This window comes from Penicillium psychrosexuale, assembly GCF_028828465.1.
Source record: "Penicillium psychrosexuale strain IBT 29551 chromosome Unknown utg000002l, whole genome shotgun sequence".
NCBI lineage: Eukaryota > Fungi > Ascomycota > Eurotiomycetes > Eurotiales > Aspergillaceae > Penicillium > Penicillium psychrosexuale.
The window spans coordinates 1,482,948-1,497,754 of record NW_026643187.1 but is presented as its reverse complement, the minus strand read 5'-3'; the positions used below and the strand labels follow the sequence as shown (position 1 = coordinate 1,497,754).

General features: G+C 48.4%; 5 protein-coding genes across 5 annotated transcripts; 3 read left to right on the top strand and 2 right to left on the bottom strand.

Moving 5' to 3' along the window:
- Positions 1–288: 288 nt before the first annotated feature.
- Positions 289–2,201, bottom strand: N7518_001702 (uncharacterized protein; the record flags this gene model as incomplete). Its single annotated transcript, XM_057182630.1, has 3 exons — positions 289–1,223; positions 1,277–1,890; positions 1,942–2,201. The coding sequence occupies 3 exons, from the start codon at positions 2,199–2,201 to the stop codon at positions 289–291; spliced, it is 1,809 nt and encodes a 602-aa protein (XP_057044080.1).
- A 2,399-nt stretch (positions 2,202–4,600) lies between these two features.
- On the bottom strand, positions 4,601–6,477 carry N7518_001701 (alpha-keto acid decarboxylase family protein; the record flags this gene model as incomplete). The annotated part of the gene is made up of 4 exons (XM_057182629.1): positions 4,601–4,684; positions 4,737–4,947; positions 5,001–6,228; positions 6,285–6,477. The coding sequence occupies 4 exons, from the start codon at positions 6,475–6,477 to the stop codon at positions 4,601–4,603; spliced, it is 1,716 nt and encodes a 571-aa protein (XP_057044079.1).
- A 436-nt stretch (positions 6,478–6,913) lies between these two features.
- N7518_001700 (THUMP domain-containing protein) lies at positions 6,914–8,076 on the top strand (the record flags this gene model as incomplete). The annotated part of the gene is made up of 6 exons (XM_057182628.1): positions 6,914–6,967; positions 7,016–7,144; positions 7,203–7,353; positions 7,436–7,650; positions 7,761–7,901; positions 7,954–8,076. The coding sequence occupies 6 exons, from the start codon at positions 6,914–6,916 to the stop codon at positions 8,074–8,076; spliced, it is 813 nt and encodes a 270-aa protein (XP_057044078.1).
- Positions 8,077–9,694: 1,618 nt separating this feature from the next.
- N7518_001699 (phosphotransferase family protein) lies at positions 9,695–10,771 on the top strand (the record flags this gene model as incomplete). The annotated part of the gene is made up of 2 exons (XM_057182627.1): positions 9,695–10,578; positions 10,639–10,771. The coding sequence occupies 2 exons, from the start codon at positions 9,695–9,697 to the stop codon at positions 10,769–10,771; spliced, it is 1,017 nt and encodes a 338-aa protein (XP_057044077.1).
- Positions 10,772–11,180: 409 nt separating this feature from the next.
- On the top strand, positions 11,181–14,468 carry N7518_001698 (uncharacterized protein; the record flags this gene model as incomplete). Its single annotated transcript, XM_057182626.1, is given in 7 exon segments — positions 11,181–11,267; positions 11,325–11,664; positions 11,681–13,291; positions 13,346–13,901; positions 13,961–14,082; positions 14,135–14,413; positions 14,455–14,468. The coding sequence occupies 7 exon segments, from the start codon at positions 11,181–11,183 to the stop codon at positions 14,466–14,468; spliced, it is 3,009 nt and encodes a 1,002-aa protein (XP_057044076.1).
- Positions 14,469–14,807: the final 339 nt, after the last annotated feature.

Below are 14,807 nucleotides of genomic sequence, written 5' to 3'. Positions count from 1 at the left end.
TCTGCATCTTCATTTTCGGTCTGCTCTAAAAGCATTGGGTGGAAATAAATCCAAAACTTGGCATATGCCTTAGCCACCATGGTCCGGAATACTGGCATGAAAGTAGTCGTCTTCGGAGTACTTCTACTAGAAGTATTAGCGAACTATCAGTGGAAAAACACAGTCTAAACGAGGAAAATTAAATTGTATCTCGCTAATAAGTTAACGGAATACATGTAAGAATTATTTTTGAAAAGTCATAAACATCCACCATTGCACACATCAAGTTGTCCTCATTCATCCCCAGATCTAGAGAACAGTGCCCTTGTTCTGCTCCTTGTCCACCCTGTAATGTCTCCACATACCAATACAGGGGATAGCAAGCGCAAGAATCGCCGTCGCAGAAATGCAGCCATACTTCTGACTGTACCCGTAGGCGAAGTTGATCGCGTCACGCTCCGGAGTGCCGGGTAGATACTGCATTTGAGTAACATAGCCACCGGAATAGATGGTAGCCCACTGATCCTTGGCACTTTCAGGCAGGGCATCGCGCAGTCCCTGGGGGAAGGTATTGGCGTAGATGGCAGCGGAGACGGCATAGCCAATGGCGCCGCCCAAGTTCGAGAACAGAGAAACCAGAGAGATCATCATGGGGATGCCCTCACGGTCAGACGCGCACATGACGGCCATCTGCTCGCCGATGACCAACATACCTCCAGAGAAGGCAATGAAGATCTGGCACATGATCACGTACCCAATATCGCCGTCCGAGCCGCGGAAGTGGATCATCAAGCCGGCGCCGAGGATCATCAATGGTAGAGCGAAGAAGAGGCAACTGTACTTGAACTCTTTCACGTAGCGGATCCAGATTCCGAAGATCGGGGACCAGAAGCAGGATCCCACGGTGTAAATCGCTGTCATGTAGCCGGTCATCGTGACATCGAGGTTGTATACGACCATCACAAAGTAGTAGTAGTACAGATCCCAGGAGTAGAAGCTGAAATAGAGGATAGCGGAGAGACAGCAGGCGCCGAGGACGGTGCGGTCTTTGAAGAGCTGGTAGGGGATGAAGTGGGTGCGGGCGATCCATTTTTCCCAGGCCGCAAAGACGAAGAAGAGGCAGAAGCCAATAACCAGGGGCGCGATAAAGCTGGCTTCGGCGTACTGGGCACGGCCATAGTTGGCCAAACTGAAGGGAAGGAGGAACAAGATGAAAGCCGCCATTAGAAGGAAGGCACCGACAACTAAAAGTTTGGTCAGTGATGGGTTGAGGACAGAAGGGAAGATATATACGCACTGTCGAACTCGTGCAAGTAGTGAATGATAGACTGCATAGTAGTCCTGCCGGTAACTGGGCGCTGCAAGACACCCATCTTCCGGGCCTTGATTTCATAATACTTGAAGACACCAGCCAGAGGCAGGAAGACAAAGGGCATGATAATAGCAAAGGCACCATAGGCCCATCGCCAGTTTGAAGTCTTCAGGAAATTCGCAGCAGCCAGTGGACCCGTGAATGAAGTGCAGATGAATGGTGTGGAGGCAAATGCAAAGGCGAAAGCACGGTTGCGCATGCCCGAAGTATCGGCAATAAAGATGTCCAGGATGATGTAGATCGCATCATATCCAACCCAGTACAGAACGTAACCGGCAGCGTAACTGTTGGCGTTGTTGCAAGCAGCAAGGATGATAATGCCGAGAATATATACGGTTGTGAAGATGATGAGACCTTCTGCACGTCCCCATAGAGTCAAGATCTTTCCGATGGGGAGCTTGAGAACTCCACCGACGATACTTGCCAGAATGGTGGCCGTGCTGACCTGAGAAGCATCCTGGAAGTTGGAGTAGGCATAGTAGAGAACGTTGGAACCGATAGAGGAATGCAAAGCCAACATAAAGAAACAGATCCAGATCCTGTAGATGTTAGATTCTAGTTCATATGCCGTTCTCATCCATATTACTTACCAGGCATAGGTTGCGTAAACAGCCGGCTTGCTCCAGACCAAAGCAACAGCCTCAGCCTTGCGCACACCATCTGCAGTATTCGCGGTGACCTGGTCAGGATGTTCCTCGATCTCCTTCTCTGCACGGCCCAGGTTGTTCAGATGATCGTCCACCGTGTTTTGCTCCACATTGATATCGGGCTTCTCATTTCCTTGAGTTGGGCGCAGATCCTCGACGACCACCTGGTCCTTTCGACCACGAATCAGATCGAAGACACCCATGACTTACAGTATAGGGAGCTCCGAAAAAAAAAGATTGAGAATATGAGAAGGAAAAAGAAAGAAGAGGGGCACTCGGGGAGTCCAGCTATATATGGGGGATGGAGCATCTAAAGAGATTTGTTGTGAGTTGAATCATTTTGGAAGCTAACCATGAACCTTCCAAGGTGCACGGAATAGCCAGGACTGGTTAGTCCACCAAAGTCCCGGAGATAAACGGATCAGATACCCCAAGCCATGGAATTAAGACTCTAACAACGGACCAGCCGACACGCCACTCAACCTGGAAGTGTGTGGGATTCACCAATGCTTCTCACGGCTGAATGATGCCGATAAAATCCTGCGCAATGATTGGTTTACAGGCTCATCGGTCAAATCCGAGTGTCTCCAGTTTCGGTTAGTTTGGCTAGCTCTAGTTTGCCGGCAGTCGCGGCAGGCTGCTTGTTTTTTTTTTCTTCCTTTCTTGGCTTTCTATTATCGTCCCAGGCTTTTGTCTTATCTTATACCTACCTAGCAGGTGTCCTCAAATGTAATATTTAATTTACAACATTGGAAGTAGAGTACATATAGATATGGCTGGGAATATCCAAGGGTATCAATAAGCATAGGGGAACCTGCCATATTCAAATAAAAGTCAGTCCCCTCATAGACCCCGAAAGCATGATAGATTAATCCAGGCCGTCGGACTCCCAATCAAAATGCAAGCATTTTGGCCGCTAAGGGCTTATTTTGCGCCAAGTGGAGAGAGGCAGGTAATCAGATGCTTTTCGGAGCTCCACCCGAGATCAGCAGGCTGTCATGGGACACAGAGATGACCTTTTCATGAAAAATTGGTAGACTTGCAGATCGATATACATCAACGAGGAGCGATGAATAGGAAGATCGTTCCTGAATATAAGGTTACCAGGTAGGTACACTTTCGCCTTCCATCTTATCAGATGAAGATTATCAGATCAATCCTAAAAATCAAATCCCGCGTGTTTGGACCGCTCTCGGGCCTTTCCAACTTTGGAAGGTTCCTAGGTTCGTTCCAAGGTTCCTTTGTTCCTTCCAAGTTTCTCGGCGACCATCGGGAATTTTGTTTATTTTCAGGTCTTGGAAGAGAAGATTTTTTTTTTCGTTTTTTGCTGTCAGTCTGGACTCGGCAGAGTCGGATCTATACACAACATAGCCACACTGTAGCTTAGCTTTAGCAGTCGAGATGATTCACAGCTTTGCCTTAGCGTAAAAGTGTCCACCTGGGCACGGCCAGTGCTCATTCGACATTCTCTTCTTCGCTAGTTACTTGGGACTCATATGACTTATTGCTGTTTCCGGGAGTGGTTCGGACAGGAGTTTCCCTTCGGGCTTAGTCTATTTCCGCTTTTTATTGTTCCACGTGGATGATGAACCTTACTTTAGTTAAATCAGATTGGTAGAGTTTCCTAAGGTGAGGCTCTTCTAGGAAATTGATATTGGGGAGCTCTTTTCCTTCCTCTCACCGGTATCCCAAATCCTAGCGGAGGCAAATATCGGAGCTCAACGAATGACAAAAGGACTCGCATCTGATATCCTAAATTTATCCCTGAGAACTTCCTAGACATCTCTCACCCAATCGATGACTAGTGGTCCCACCGGGACATTCCACATTAAAAGAAAGATGCCACCTCCTACCTCCCATAAACAGGAGTGTATGCAGCTTTAGAAATGAATTATAGGTTGACATTGGTTTGGACACGAAAAATTGAGCAGAATCTGCCAGAGAAAACTTGAAAGCATTTGGCTTGGTAACTTTAACTTCGACATTGTAGCGACGCTAGCCTCGTATTAGCCTCGTACTAGCCTCGGACGCTGGGTCGGCTTTGCTTGCATTTTCTCATCTGTCAGAATCTAGGATGAATACTGTTATTTTTCATCCCTGATACAGTTGGGTCACGTGACTGACCAGGCTGGTTTTTCTGCAGAAAAACATCCTTTCATTTTGTTTTATTTGTTTTGATTACTAAGTTGTCCACAAGATTGTCATGTTTTAGGACTATTGTCATTTTTAGAGAGTTAGAGAATTTATTGAGATTTTTCTGCCACATATACACTCGCCTTACCACCGTTTTTCCGTCATCATCTACTTAGTATCATGTCTTGATATATCTACCCAGATTTTGATAATGGCAGACTTCAAACTTAAGATATGAAGATTTCATTGGATTTCATGAGTGAAGAGCGAAGATGTGCATGCTACATACTCAACGACCGTTATTAAATCCCGCCGCTAGGTGGCCACCCCCTTTCGAAAGCCGTGAGAATGGAAAAGAAAGCACCGAGGCCTAAACAATTCAGAGTTCAGGTATTGCTATCATGTTGCTTTTCATATGCATCGTAACGTTACGACAAGAGTCATAGTACTTTCTCGTGATTCGAACCGCTTATTTGTTGCGCTGCGCAGCAGCCTCGGCGGTCAATTTCAAGGCCGCAGGGGCATCATCACGAGGCATGTACAGCTCGACCAGCTATATACTGTGTTAGCAAACAGTTTGAGACTTCTTTGTATTGATAACTCACTCGAAGCTTGTCGGAAACGTTGAATTCCTCCTTGGTGAACAGCTCGTTGAGATCGTCACGGGTCTTGATACGATAGCCTGCGTAGTTGTCCTTGTCTCCTCCGAAGACCTTGGGAATGTTGGCAAAGTCCCATGGCTGGATGTCGTTGTAGCCTGCGTCCCATCCATGGATGTATCGCTCAATAGTGTAGCCGTCGTTGCAGATAACGAAACTGGAGATGGTCAGTATATGATATGGGAATTCCGGGCTGCTGGGGATGCTTACACAATAGGGTTCAACTTCTTCTTCAGGATGGTGCTTAGTTCCTGCACAGTCAGTTGGATACTTCCGTCGCCAATGAAGAGAATGGTTCGACGATCTCCCAACTCCTTAGCAGCGAGGGCAGCGCCTTGACAAGCTCCCATGGCATAGCCAATGCTGCCCCAGAGAACTTGGCTAATGGCAATCACATTCGCCGGGAAGCGGGTATCCCAAATACCGAAGTTGGCAGTGCCAGTCTCCGTAAGGATGATGTCATTTTCCCTGAGCCACTGTCCGACGATGGGCCAGAGCCACTTGTGGGTGATGGTTTGATCGGTAGAGTTTTTCTCGCTTTCGGGCAGTCGGTTCGAAGCCGGGGGAATAGGAGCATGGGTGAGAGTACTCATCCGCTCAACGACCTTCCTCAAGACACCTTTCATGTTGATATTAGGATACTCCGAGTACCGCACTCTCACAAAGGTACTATGGAAGTCAATGCTGTTTAGCTGCCCAACACGGTAAGTGAAACCGGTAGTGTTGAAATCGGACTTGATTCCTCCAATGCTCAGAATGAGATCGGAGGATTCAACGGCCTCGCTGACTCCAGCGTTAGACCCATTGCCAGCATAAACACCACCGAAGTTCTTGTGGGTCTCGTTCACAGCTCCCTTGCCCATCGGAGTCACAAAGGTTGGCAATCCAGACTTCTCCACCAAATCGTGCACTTCATCTAGTGCGCGGTGACGAATGGCACAGGCATCAACCAAAATGACAGGGTTCTTTGCGGCCTCGAGATACTTCAGGACAACATCGACCACGTAATCCTCCTTCTCCGGGTCATTCGTAGGCAATGAAAGATCAATCGGCGTCTTGAGGCGGTCGCCATCGACCTTAGCAGCAACCATATCAGTTGGCAGAGTGATGTACACGGGACGGCTGCGAATCCAGCATTCACGAATGGCACTGTCAATCAGAGTGGCTGCGTCCTTGGGTTCGTTCAGGCGTGCGACGTAGCACGAGATTCCCTCGCTCATCTTGGTAAATACATTGAAGTCACCGTTTCCAAGAGTGTGGTGCAACAACATTCCGTCCCTTTGAGACTGAGTGGTGGGCTGACCAACGATATGGATGACTGGGACGAATTCGGAGTAGGCTCCTGCGATGGCATTGAGGGCGGACAGCTCTCCAACACCGAATGTGGTGACAATAGCACTGATACCGTTAACACGAGCATAACCATCGGCGGCATAACCTAAGAGGAGGTGATGTTAGACGGGGATTATTCATTCGTCGTCAAGTCTGTCTTACCGGCATTAAGCTCGTTGCAGTTTCCAACCCAGTTGAGACCACACTTAGGCAGGTAATCCAATGCTACAAGATTGTAATCACCGGGTAGACCATGCAATGAGCGGATTCCGACCTCGTGAAGACGTCGGAATAAGTATTCGGCAACATCCACGGGATTATTTAGTTCCCTGGTAGCAATATCGGTAGACACCATGATGATTGATATGATTGGAGGGATATGGTAGAATGGAAAGAGAAGAAGGAAAAGGTGAGGTGGGATAGAGGGGGAGGGGAACTTTTGTGAGAAAGGTGAGACCACATGGACTACGTCATGGTCTTGATGTCATGCCATCATTTCGTACTTTGATAGACATTGTGTTATTTTTAGAGTCAATTTGTAGGCTAGGACACGTAGCAGAACAGATAAGCCTTTATTATGTACAACATATCTAGAACTACATAATCATGCCATAGAATAGTGTACACAGGTCGCAAATCCGATGTCCGGAGGAATAAGCATATCATGGAAAAGCCTGGGCAGGTCGATCTCGGGGCTAAACCGAACGCAGCTCTCGGCCGATCACACAAACTCCGACCCCCCACCTGGGCCACATTCCAACATCCTGGCATATCAAAGCTTAGATTGCTAAATGGGGAAAAGAGCTATGCCTGATAGATCAAGTCACTCTTCAAAGAAGAGAAAGGTTGGTTTCGAACAAATCTCGTGATGGAGCACTGACTAATGGGATTAGGGTGGTGGAAAATATGGGAAACAGGCCAGTCGCGTCGCGATTGAATCTGGTGATGTAGGTGTCTTTGTGACATGCGATATGGGCAGAGAAGGAAAATGTCTGTCTGAGGCAGTAGATATTTTTACTCAGGTGAGAAGATTTTTTTCGCTTAAGATCATTCTTACTTTTTCGCTAACTCTTCGCCTAGGCCATCGAGGGCACTGAAAATGAAGAGGAAGAGGATCAAGATACGGATGATGAAGATATCGAGGCCCAGATCCGAAGGGAACTGGAGGGCCTACAGCCCAGCAAAAACAAAACTCGTCAATTCCAGCCCGTGCAGATGGACATGCCGTGTGGTAAGTCTGCGATCATTCCAAGAAACGCCATTTCGTTTATGCGCTCGGCCCTCGGAACGTTCATAGGTGCTAATCCTGACAGTTACATTCATGCGTCTGGATCCCTCAATAGACCCGGTGCAGCTTGTGCACCGTCTGTGTAGCGAAGCACATGCCCATCCGGAGACTAAGAAAAGCCGATGGATCAAGCGCATGCATCCAGTCACATCAATCCGGAAGACCCTGAGTGTGGACTTGGCGGCTTTTTCGAAAGAGATTCTCAAGCCTCATTTCCATTCGGGAGGGCCACCAAAGACGGTGAGTTGAAGGCATCCCTACCTTCCAGTCGGAGGTTCTCCTAATCTAGGAAATGATCTTGCTGTGAGGGGAAATGTACTTTGAGCATTGCTGATCTGTCACCTATTTAGTATGCCATTCGGCCTACTGTGCGGGGCAACTCGAAGCTCAACCGAGACGTTATTATTAAGACTGTTGCCGATGCTGTCGGACCTGAGCATCCGGTGAATTTGAAGAATTATGATCTAATGATCCTCGTTGATGTTGCCCAAGTGAGTACTACAAAACGAACCCTCTACTAGATCTTCAACTGACTTGTCGCAGAATGTGATTGGAATGAGTGTAGTGCCAGGTGATTATGATAAGCTAAAGCGGTTCAACTTGGCCGAAATCTACGATCCTTCACCAAAAGCAGAGCCGACCACGGCCACTGAGTCTAAGGCTTAGCATCAATGACACATTACTTTCCGCGGTAGGTAGTTCAATAATAACTACTATCACCGATGCTACACTTATATCATCTCCACCGCTGGTTTTCATACATTCATAACCAGTCCTTTGAAGTAAACCGACTCATCTATATACCTTTATAGGCAGGTGACGTCGAACAGTAACTCGGAATGGTCTTTTCGGCCGACTTCGTGTGTAGCAAGACGAGTGAATTTGGAACAGAAACCATAGACACCTTCCATATTGGGGTTTGTCTTCGGTGCATGATTTATGCAAATCTCCGCATAAATAATATACACTATTGACGAGGTTTGCATGCGTCCAGTATCGAGTAATCGACGTTGGAAGAATTGAGTACCATGATAGAGGCTCTTGAATTATAGCTGACCGATGAAACAGCCAAGAAAGCTAGAAAACACCCCTTCTGTTATATTTTTAGCCTGGTTAGAGCGATATATTTAGCCTCGGCCAAACAAGAGGCGGATATGTATTTGACCATCGACACTAAAAGTACACTAAACATACTTGACGTTGAACCCCGATCTTTGCGACTAGTAGTATCACACTTCCTGTAGCTAAGATGATATATCAGAGGGCTCAACCCCAGCGACTGAATTCATGCGGTGATAAGTCGTGACGGGTACCGTACGCCCCATAGTCCAAAAAAGGGTCGAAAAGAATGAAACAGAAGACAGAAGCTATATTTATGCGGATCCAAGTGTCTATCATAACTCCAAAAACTGTTTGAGATGCAAGTCATTTCATTTTAGAGTAAAACCTCCGGTGGCTTGCATCGAGTGTTTCAGACGGTTCCAGCCATTAGAAGCGACGGCTAAAACCGAAATAGACTAGTTTCGAATAGTAAGCGAAATCAGAAAAGTAACCGAGAAGAACAACTAGAACAATTAGAACCCTTGAAAAGTTCTATAATTTCTGAACTCCACTGGAAGATTTCGGCAAGGAACCGTTGTGATTGGTCGAGGGGCAAAGTGCTCGGATGATCACCTTTCTTAGAGCGGGATCGTTAGGCGAGACGGCTTCACTTAATTTACTTGTCCCATATTTCCTATTAATTATGAGCCAATGTGACAACAGGTCTTTGGACTCTCGCTTGTGAATGCTTTCTCAGCGAAACAGATTCTTCGAATTCGACTCCGCAATCTATGTCCAACCTCGGATAGCGACGTCTTCTCTTTCGTATCTCGCGTGGATGAACCTAGAAGAGGCACGTCGCCGAAAATAAGCTGTCACTGTTCCTATTGCGGGTCAGGTATGAAGTAGACAATCATGGCGGTCTGCTGTGCTCCATTGATATTCGAAGGATCTCTATAGAGTACTCCGTACTATGGATTCCTTCGCGGATTCTCTATCCTAGAAGCGAATTTGCGCCACATCTGCTGGGGAGATGCTTTTCAGTTCAAACTATCTCCTCGGCATATATCTGACCTCTTTGACCCTCAAGGTCTATGAGTAGCCCTTTCGTACATCATCCCCCGAATATCTTTTCCAAGATTCATGGGTCGGCATAGCCTAGCTTATATAGCATCCTCTCTATTCGCCAACATCCCCCACCAAACAGGTTATGATGCAACTTGAGTTGAAGACATGTTCTGCGATGCCATCATTCAAGGGAACACACGGCCATAGCGATTCCTTTCGTTGGCAGTCTCATGCCGCCGAGGTAGACGAACACAATAGACTAGAAGATGTCCTCTCGCTGCTGTTTCCTTCTACAGTCCGTGTGCAGCACTCACATCCAATTTTCGGTCACATGCACCCATTGCGGCTTCTGATGCTGTCAAATGGGGCTCATTTGTTGCTAAAGGGGTCCCCATCATCACGGACCGCTCTGCTTCGACGTGAGCGATCGTTTCTCGAGACCGAAGCCCAGTTTCTTTCTCTTCTAGGGCAGTCTGCAAACCCTTGTATACCGCAGCTCTATCATTATGATCCTCATAGAAGAGTCTGGGGATCTGCCTACTTGGTCCGACAGTATATGAAAGGGAAGAGTCTATCAGAGATGGAAGGCGAGCTCACCTCACAGCAACTAGACGATATCGACCGGCACTTGGGCTTCTTGGTGAGCACCATCGGTCAACATGCAGCCCCTGGGTTTGGGTCGTTGCAGCAAGTGGCATTTGGCGCTGGAAGACCCTCCTGGCGAGAGGCCTTCTGTTCCCTGGTCGAAGGCGTTCTCCGCGACGCCGAGGACATGTTCATCCACCTTCCTTACTCGGAGATCCGACAGGAGCTGAGTCGCTTAGCGCCTGCTCTTGAAGATGTATCGCTGCCACGTCTTGTGGTCGTGGACCTTGGTCGACCCTCCCACGTTTTGGTAGACGAAGAGTCTGGACAGTTGTCCGGCATTGTGGACTTCAGCAGTGCCATGTGGGGTGATGTTTTGATGGCAGAGATATTCGCGGATGCATCCCCGGCGGTCTTTGAGGGAGCAGGGATGGCGGTGTCCAGGACAATGGAGGAAAATATCCGGCTGGCTTTGTATGTGTTTGGAGTACCACTACAATTTAGTGTAATTCTGCTAACTCTTTCTTTTCCTAGGTATGCGTGCTACCGGCTGGTGTCCCAAATCACTGTGCAATATTATCGAACCCGAGATGAGACGAGCGAATTTGATGCGCGGAGACGATTGACAACCACGATTGCGGAAATGACGGGACTTGAGCTGGCATAACGGGGCAAACTGATTTAACTGGCGATTTATATGTCCAGGGTGATACCTAAAACGATCTCGATTATACTGGTTCTGCATAGCGAGGTTCCTTCGAGCGACGGGGCTGGCCCTATACATGCATGTGATTTGGAGTTTTGTTCTTTTTTGCATTGTTATATAGCGTTTTTATCCACGAATTTCAATTTCAAGGGGTTCCAATTGAAACAGAATATGACCTTCATCCCAATCTATATATAGAACATACAAGAAACCAAGAAAAGAATCACGTTGCCTTGAATGCCAAGTCGGAATTGATAGGGCGATAGGGCGGAGCGGGGCAGATCCGTTGTTTAGCTTTTGCATGGCGTCAATGTTCTTCTCCGCACTTGACCTCTTCTACACTCCATAACTTGCTATACCCCTATCGCAGATGGCTCAGTTCCTGCGAGGAAAGCAAGCTGGTATACAGAAGGACCTGTCCGAGGGCTTGTCCCCGGACTTGTTCCTCCTGGACGATGTAAGTTCTTGGCATCCCTGGCATTCTCTTTTCCCCAACTGACACCGCTGTTCTCAGTTCGCACGATGCGGTGTGAATTCGCAGATTAGTACTATCGCATACGATCCCATACAATCCCTCATCGCGGTCGGTACCGGTGATACCCAGTTCGGCAGCGGGCAGATCTATGTCTTTGGGCAACGCCGGGTTTCGGTGGTCTTTGAGTTCCCGCGAAAAGCGTCCGCGCGGTTCCTTCAGTTTTGCGCCGACAAATTGGTCAGCATCGACTCCAAGAATGAAATCTGCATATTCTCCTTGGTGACTGGACGCATGGTGGTTTCCTATACGCCACCGGGCCAGGTAACTGCCTTGCTAACGGACCCGTGCTTGGATTATGCCTTTATCGGCATGCAGAATGGTATGTAAATTGCCAGGGAAAAGAAAAGAACTGAAGATTGACCTGTGGATAGGTGAAATTATTGCTTACGATCTCGACCGAGAGTCCTTGACGCCGTTCAAAGTCCCGAATTTGTGGTTGGAACGAAATCCCCGCGCGCGGTTCTTTCCCGTCGTATCTCTGGAGTTCTCACCGCGAGACATTGGCAAGATCCTAGTGGGATATCCAGAGGGAGCAGTGACATTTTCATTCAAGCAAAATATTGCTCAAAAGTACTTTGTCTATGAAATCCCTCCTGGGGCACCAGGTGGAGACTCCCTACCGGCCCACGACGTGCGCAGACCCAAATTGACAAAAGCGATCTGGCATCCCAACGGGATCTTTATTTTGACCGTTCATGATGATTCAAGTCTAGTGCTCTGGGATACAAAGGATGGCCGTAGGCTTCATGCCCGGACTGTCCAGGTACCCAATGTCGACCAACCCGGTGCTGCTGGCAGACCGGGCTCACCTGGGGAGGGTGTTGGACCCAAGGAGCCGATCACAAAGGCTATTTGGTGCACCAAAGATAACCCGGAAGACACTGGTCTTTTGGTGGCTGGTGGTCGACCAGTAGGTGATCAGAGCAAGGGCCTCGTTTTCCTGGACATGGGGACAACCCCCAACTATCAGACATCCTCCTGGCAGATACTGTCTACTTACCTCGAGCGGCCACGGCGACAAATAAACCTATCAATCCCACCGGGAGCTAAGGTTGTTGACTTTTGCCTCATCCCCCGATCCTCGCCCTATTTCAATGGCGCCCATGATCCAATCGCACTTATCGCTATGCTATCCTCGGGTGAAATTATTTCCTTGAGCTTCCCCAGCGGACACGCAATTACTCCCACTAACATGCTTCATCCGTTCCTCACCTTCGTCCATCCCTTTGTAAACAAAGCTGTGCTTACTCCAGTTGATCGATCAGTGTGGCTTGGTCTGAGAGAGCGCCGGATGCAGGGACCCAGATTTGTGATGGGCGGCGTAGAAGCAAAGAACACTTTCAAGCGATTTGAGAGCCGGAATATCATTTCGACCGCACACGCAGATGGAACCGTCCGTGTCTGGGACTGTGGGCACGGTGATGAAATTGAGAACAGCGACGTCGTTCAAATTGATCTTGCCCGTGCCATAGGCCGAGTCAACAATATCGAAGTGACCGAAATTTCTCTCGCCAGCGGCTCAGGCGAGATGTCTATTGGACTCAAGACCGGAGAGCTTGCTGTCTTCCGATGGGGCAATAACCCCTCATACGGGACTGAGGAGTCCCCCGGCGTCAATCAACCGCCAGGGCAGCTGACCTCGATAACTAAGCGAACAGATCCTGGGCTCAAGACGGGAATGATACCTCTGACTCTTTTGGATATGCAACAAGGTCCAGTGACGGCGTTGAAGCATGGGCAGGTGGGATTTGTAGCGGTCGGTTACAAAAGCGGTACTTTGGTGATTATTGACCTGCGCGGGCCCGCCATCATACACACTGCACATATGTCAGACCTCCTCAAGGGACAGAAGCGGAGCGGGTTCCTCAAGAACCGTGCCTCGGACGAAGTCCAACCAGAATGGCCCACTAAGATTGAATTTGGTGTGATGACTTTGGACGGCGAAGGTAACTATGCATGACTCGGGCTCGAATCAGATCAATGTGCTAACTATGCGCTAGACTACTCAAGCATTTGCTGCTTTGTCGGCACGAACAAGGGCAAAGTCGCAACATTCAAGATCCTCCCTGGTTCCAACGGCACCTACGAAGCTGCTTTTGCTGGATCATCGGCCGTTGAAGACAGGGTAATCAGTGTCATCCCCATCGATGCTGATTCTGGTGGCTCTGCTTTGGCCACACCAAGTGCAGTTGGAGGCTTGAGAACTGGTGCGAAAATTAATGGTGTCGTCATTGCGGTGACTGCCTCTGGCTGTCGAATCTTCAAGCCCCCAACATCAAAGGGTGCTCACAAGGCATGGGATGACTGTCTTTGCGATTCAGCAGCTGTCGTCAAGACTGAAGGACGGGGCTACAGCTTGGTTGGTCTCTTTGGTGACGGTAACGCGCGAGCATTCTCGATCCCCGCTCTTCGGGATATTGGTTGCACCAAGATTGGCCATATTGCGGACATTCGACGTCTCTCGGAAGCTTGCATCACCCCTACTGGAAACGTCATGACATGGGTCGGCCCATCAGAAGTTGGACTGTTCAATGTCTGGGGAGGCGGAAACGTACTGTATGTGTCCCTCATTAATTTGCCGAGACATAGTGCTAATGCTAACTCTACTCATACAGACATCCTTCAAACGACAAGCTTTACAACCCAGCAGCTGTGGTTCCCTCGCGTCCTACCATCACGAACGTGCAATGGATCTCCGGTACACAATATATCTCGCCGGCTGATATGGACATTTTAAGTACGTCACTCCCGCACATGCCGCTCTAACTAGAATCTAATCTGAAATTTAGTTGGCGGCCCAGACCGGCCACCATCAAAGGAGATGGTCGAACAAATGAAATTCGAAGAACAAGAACGTCGGAGAGCTCTAAAAGAAGGACGGATTCCAACGGCACCTGTACAGGGCCAGGAAGGCTACTGGTCTTACATGTCACGTCAAGTCCAAGAACGCACAGAGCGTCTCGGGATTGTCGGAGATAGCATGGACAGGCTAGAGGAAAACAGCAGCGGCTTTGTTAACGATGTTGGCAAATACGTACAGTCACAAAAGAAGAAGGCTATATTGGGCGGTAAGTCAATCTTCCTTCAAAGTCCACAGACCCATGTATAGGGTTTGACGCTTAACCCCCTTGCATAACTGTCGCTGACCGTTCTTTGACAACAGCAATTGGTTCCAAGTTTGGCTTTTAGGCAATATCTCCTACTGAGTAGTACCGGGTTTTTGAAATGGCTTAACTATCCATCGTCGGCGTCTTTGGCTTTTTTTCCGGCGTCATGTTAACTAGCGGGGTCATCGTGCCTATGTTGTAGGATTATTTGACAGATCACTTTGCAATCTCATCCATCCACTTCTTGACTCCCCGCTTCAAGCTGGTCCACCTTGATCTCACAATTGTAGGTGTTTATTCGTCTCGGTTGGCAAACTTAAGAGTATAAGGCTATTTGACATTAATCTATCCCCTA